Genomic DNA, 5988 nt, shown 5'->3' with positions numbered 1-5988 from the left:
GAAACAATAATGTACAGTATGTGGAAAATAGTGTGTTTTTTTAACCTTAAACCGCATAAACACATTTCATTACACCAAATACACAAAATAATGTTCTTTTTTAGCAACGTCATATGACCCCTTTAATGTTTGCCATTGGCTGTGGGTTATCACTTTCCTACTGTTGGGTAAAGCAGAACTCCGCTGAATGAGGACAGGATTTCACTGGATGCTGAAATGGCCAGTCTCCCTGATGTGAGCACCAGTCCCGTCCTCTGGCCCCGCTTCAGATGAAGAGCAAGACTTACAGAGACGGCCCCTCCACAGACGCAGTCCTGAGTGTCTCTGCCTCCCGTTGCAGCAGTGGAAAGCTTCTGGATGTTGCGATTGGCTACTGAGAGAAAGGCCTCGACTCTTTCTCCCGCTTGAGCGGTTAATACAGCACTCAGCAGGTACCGTCCGTCCAGGGGAACAGTGAACACACCTAGAAAATGAAGATTCTGATTACAAAAATGCTAGAATGCTATTGTTATTGTGTATGATTTTTTTTTCTACAGAAAATTCACTGGCCAATGTGGAAAAGGTGTATGGTATTCTGTTCTAAATGCATGTTAAATGCAATTTAAATAAAGTGTATTATAGTTTCAATTTATATTAAATGCAGCTAGCTGAATTTTTAGGAGCCGCTTAAGCTTAATTTCATAATTGTATTGTCTATGGTTAAAATACTGCTGAATCTTCTGACAAGCATTTATGGTAAACTAAAATACACTTTTAAATTATTTCTATTTAAGACATTTGTAATAATGAAGTTGCAATCTAGTACATTCAAAATATATTATTGAATAACACATTACAGTTAAAATCATATTCAGATACTTCACATGTGCTTTAGTATGTTGGTCAACACATCAAAAATAAACATACTTCTTTAAAGCATGACAAATGATCAAAACGGAATGATTTAATTTGTACTTTCAAGTAAAACTTTTGATTTGACATTACAAAATGCACTTTTTAAAAGTGTACTTAAGTATATTAAGAAACAACTCTTACGTGTTTTACTGTGTTAGTCAACACAAAATAAGTGTGCTTCTTTACAGCATGACTAAAGATTATTAAAACATAACGATTTAAAATGTACTTTAAAGTAGGACTTTTAATAGTTCTACTTTCACATAACATAGTTATGAAAGTGTCTCTCTTTAAAGTGATCTTATTTCATTAATATTATATAATTTGCAAGTAAAGTTTTTAAAAATATATATTCTTTTAAGATTTGAAGTTCACAACAAGTGCACATTCAATACAATACAGTGCATTTCTTTTTCACAAAGGTAGCTTTTGAAAACACTATAAATAAATGATAATTTATGATTTTGTCTTGTCATAAATGAATGTACCTGTTTGTGGATCATAGTGTCTTCCATCATTTAACAGAACACTGTTGAATCGGATGATGCCGATTTCTCCAGGGAATGGCACAAGTGTCAGACCAGCCGAAAACGACACATAGGTCATCATTCGCCCTTCTCCTGCATAAATACACACACACTCACTTTACTGTCACTTATTGACAACACAACTCTGTAAAATATACGGGAGGTTTAGTTGTACCTGTGGCCATTTGTACTGTCCTCAGTGGAATCTGTGCTGTAGATGCAGGAAAGAAACAGTTGTGAATACATTGTATAAAATGGTAATATTCAATACATATATGTTATGTTCTGCCAGTGTTGGGGAAGCAACTTTAAATTATGCATAACTTGTAGTCTGGCAAGCTACAGTTTTAAAGTACTTAATCTACAGCCAAGTTACTGACATTCAAACTACTGAAAAGCTATTCAAAAGCAATGAGCTTCACTTCTAGTGACTGCAACACCGCAAGTTAACAAAAAAGTAGCAAGAAAAAGCTTTCTTTGTTCATTTCTGAACACTAATGTTATCAGTATGTATATACCAACATAACTCAACACTTTGAGTGATAAGAGGACTGTCACTTATATCTTACTGCTGATACAGCTTTGACTTTCATGGAGCCCGTATCATTCCTCCCTTCTCTTACATCTCTCTCCTTAGACACTCTAGCGGCGTGCTTTAATCTCTCCTGTCCAGGGCTTTTAACTCTGTTGCCCCCTTAAAAATCAAGTCTATGGTCTCTGTGAGGTCTCTGGGACCCCTAAAATCAATAGTGTTGACATTGTAAAATTAAAAAGAACCTGAGTGAAATGCTATTTAAAGTTATTGGGGTCATCTGTCTATCCTACTTCTTTTAGATCTCTGTGCTGCTTTTTTTAACATATTTGATCATGATATCTACTTGACTGACTGCAGAACTGGGTCGGTCTATCAGGTCCAGTCTTAGACTGGTTTAGACCCTACTTAAGCAACAGGGAATACTACGTTGCGCAGGATCCTCACACCTTCAGACAACATGTGATATCTTGTGGTGTCCCTCAAGGCTCAATCCTGGGTCCTCTATTATTTAACTTATACATTCTTCCTTTATCAAGTGTAATTCATGAATATAATATTTAATTTCATCAGTATGCAGATGAAACACATCTCTATAGTACAGCAATTATCCAGTCTCCACATGAAGCGTCTAATGCATCACAATGCACAACAATGAAGGATGTCCTGATCTGCAAAGTCACTCCAGCTTTGAGTAGACAGTGGATTGGTCCAGTGAAGGCAGTGTGAAAATGTATGATGATATATATGATTCGAAAGTAAAACATACTTTAAGTATGTCATAGTTATATCATTGTATAATTTAATTTCTATGACAGGCGAGTTATCTGGTGCAAAACCAATAAGTATCTTGAAAGGGAATGGGAACACATACTTACATAGCAAGAAAACTCTGTAACCTGTACATCTGTACAGTGAATGTACGATTGCTATGTGTGTGAGAGAGAGGTAAAAGAAGTGAATTAATGAGTGTTATGTGTATGTGAAAGGTAAAAGCAAATTTTTGTGTGAGCGTTTTGTGTTTATGTGTAAGCATTTTGTTTGAGTGTGTGCATGCATTTTGTTTGTATCTGTGAATGTTTCCTGTGTCTACCCGTGTTCTTCAGAATTGATGTCAAGATACTCTTATTAGATTGTAAATGTCTTCTAAAAATAAGTTTACTAAATTTATTCCAGCAAGATCAGTTAGATAATCAAGCTTTTATTGCTGATTTCAGGCCATACCTAAACACAAAGACAAAAAGTGGTGGGCCATTGGGAAAATTATCATTAAATAGGTTTTGTCTTTACATACATCATCAGTTACTTTGGAAAAATATTTGATTGATTTCATCACTTAATTTAAACTAAGGGCAATTAACTTTTTTTTTTTTTACATTCACTGAAGTAAATTTTGGTTAGACATAATTGAGTACTTTTTTGACACAGTACCCATACTTGAACTTCACTGTATTTGTTCAGTTGTGAATGGCTGATCACTATAAAATATGGCAAATACTGTCCTCGTTAGGCAGTGTTCCAAATTATGTAAGAATCAGACACAAGATTGCATTATGATAAGCTAATTTACTTTTTGTATCCATTTCTGTAAGGAAATAAATTTGCATTTTCCTTTTAAAAAACCTAATTTCAAACTCCTAGGTTGTATGTCTGATTTGAACAAAATTTAGTTTGTATCCTGTATCAGCTACATCAAAAAGCTTGAACCCTGATAATTGTGGCTATTTCGTTTATTTAGTAATTCCCCAACACTGTTCAGCTACAATGAAGTATTGAATACCAGAAACGGAGTCAGGACTGAGAGCGGCAACTGGAATCCCTGGATAACCTGTCGAGAACAATTCAACAAATTCTTTGAGGTAACCCCGATTTTCTTTTACATGTTTTTATTAGAAAATACACACACACACACACGTATCTGAATACACTTACCTGGTGCTCCTGCATAGCCTGTAATGGATGGCATGCTCCCATTGATCCCCTGAGGGGTGTGAGACAAGACTTTGGTTACTCGAGTTGCTGCTTCCCCAGATGCCAGCGATGGGAGTGGATGACCTCCCTCCATGGAAACTTTTACAGCCGCTGTACCTTCAGGAACACCTGGAGAGATGCAGAAGAGTGATGGCTGAGACTTAGAGAAGAAGAAGACATAAAGACTGCCTGACAGTTAACAGATGTGACTTTGCTATATACAAAAGGTTAAATCCATCCGGTCCCAAAATAAATCTCAGCATTAGGTAGAGCTGGAGAAACTTTAGAATTCTTATTCAATTCCATTTTAATTCAGAGTCATGATCCAATGCCAAATGAGTCTTGATGCATCTCAATTTTTAGCAACAGTGCAGGGGAACAAATGAACTTGGCAACATAAAGTGGCTCGTTGCTAAATTCTGTGTAAAGATTTTGCATATAAGTCATACTTAAATATGTGTATCAGCCAATAGAAACAGAATATGCAGCAATAATAATCTAATATCACAGGCAGCTCCGTGGATTTTGTTCTATGCAAATAAAATGCTGCATCAGAGTAATCTTAAACTTTGCAATCATCTTGTTTTCTGTGGCTGTGCATAAAACTGATTAAAGTGAGACACAATGTTTTCTACAACTGTGCAAAAACATTTAAGCTGCATTAAAAATAATGATTTATTTTAAATTTAAATGGACATTTTGTAGATTTATTAAATATACAGAATTGTTTGACCAAAAAAAAAAAAAAAAGAATAATTGGTAAAAGAGTGTAACCCATTTTGATCTATATCTTAACAAGTTCTAAAACTTGAAACTATAAGATGTACTCCAAATTTGGTCAAATTCTGGACTTCTAAAACCTTCTTATGAACACCTGGAGAAAGGTAGAAGAATGCTGATGGGAGGACAGGATAACAATTAACAGACACTGCCACAAACAACAAACCGCCATCTGGTTCAAGCGAATCCGTCCTGATGTCTCACTGTTTTAAAATACCACCAAATCTCAAAAAAGCCACAAAAGCAACATAGTGGCAAATAAACATAAAAGCAACATAGTGGTGAAAAGTTCTATGTAATCTTAATAATAGAAGTGTTTATGGTTTGTATGGAGGTGAGGACAAAGGGTAGTCATTTTCCAAGTCTGAATACAACCAGAGACAGACAGACCTCTGATGCTGTCAGATTTTATTGGTGTTTCAAAATGTGTTATTGAAATGTATATCTCTTATCCCCAGTCAAGTTAAAGTATATAGGAGCTGTATGCCTTGTATGCCTGTTACTTACACTGAAAACAGCTGCTCAGAAATATTACCAAGATGGCTGGCAAGTAACTGATCTGCCCTATAGGTACTTTGGTTTAACTGCCTCTGAGCCCAGGTGTTTGTTAGAACGCTTGTGTATTTCTCACTAAATACTTTATGCTCAATGAACAGCGATTAGCACACATGCTCTTCAGCTACTGCTTGTGTATATTATGCACACAGATGTTCAACATAGAAAAGCCCTAAAGGGCACAATGGAAAAGGGTTTTATATTTTTCTGCTATAAAGCTTTTCTTAATTTTTCTGGATAATTTTTTCAGTGTTAATAATCAATGTGCTGGGAAACTGCAATATATGAAAAAAGTATCTTTTGGCTGATAATTAACTAGTAGTGCTGTCAAACGATTAATCGCGATTAATCGCACACATACATGTATATATTTAAGAAAAATATGTTACGTTTATATATTAAATATATTTATATATAAAATAAAATATAATAATATAAATATATAAATGTATATATATATATGTAAATATTTTCAAAATATATACTGCATGTGTGTGTCTGTCTTTATATATAAATAATAAAAATACATAGTACACACACATATATTATGTAAATAAAAACTTTTATTTTGGATGCGATTAATCACGATTAATCGTTTAACAGCACTATTAACTAGTGTCAACTTTTGGCCACTAGGTCGTAAGAAACAGAATAAAAAATCATCCCTGAAAAAAACGAAATCATCCGAGAGCTAACTGGTGTACAGTGTACAAGAATTGCTATTATATT

At 34.7% G+C, this 5988-nt stretch overlaps 1 protein-coding gene across 1 annotated transcript in view; it reads right to left on the bottom strand.

Annotated features, from left to right (window-relative positions):
* Positions 1-69: 69 nt before the first annotated feature.
* Positions 70-5988, bottom strand: part of LOC107728653 (EMILIN-2-like) — a 22797-nt gene continuing 16878 nt past the window's right edge. Inside the window, exons 5-9 of the mRNA XM_016538920.1 lie at positions 3886-4053; positions 3734-3781; positions 1597-1632; positions 1383-1514; positions 70-463 (exon numbers count right to left, since the gene is read on the bottom strand). Coding sequence (XP_016394406.1) covers positions 150-463; positions 1383-1514; positions 1597-1632; positions 3734-3781; positions 3886-4053 — 698 coding nt within the window. The 3' untranslated portion in view covers positions 70-149. The remainder of the gene's footprint in view (positions 464-1382; positions 1515-1596; positions 1633-3733; positions 3782-3885; positions 4054-5988) is intronic.

Source organism: Sinocyclocheilus rhinocerous, unplaced genomic scaffold (assembly GCF_001515625.1).
Source record: "Sinocyclocheilus rhinocerous isolate Xijiao unplaced genomic scaffold, SAMN03320098_v1.1 scaffold547, whole genome shotgun sequence".
Lineage (NCBI taxonomy): Eukaryota > Metazoa > Chordata > Actinopteri > Cypriniformes > Cyprinidae > Sinocyclocheilus > Sinocyclocheilus rhinocerous.
Note: the sequence above shows the minus strand (reverse complement) of the source record. Positions and strands in the feature narration are given on the sequence as shown.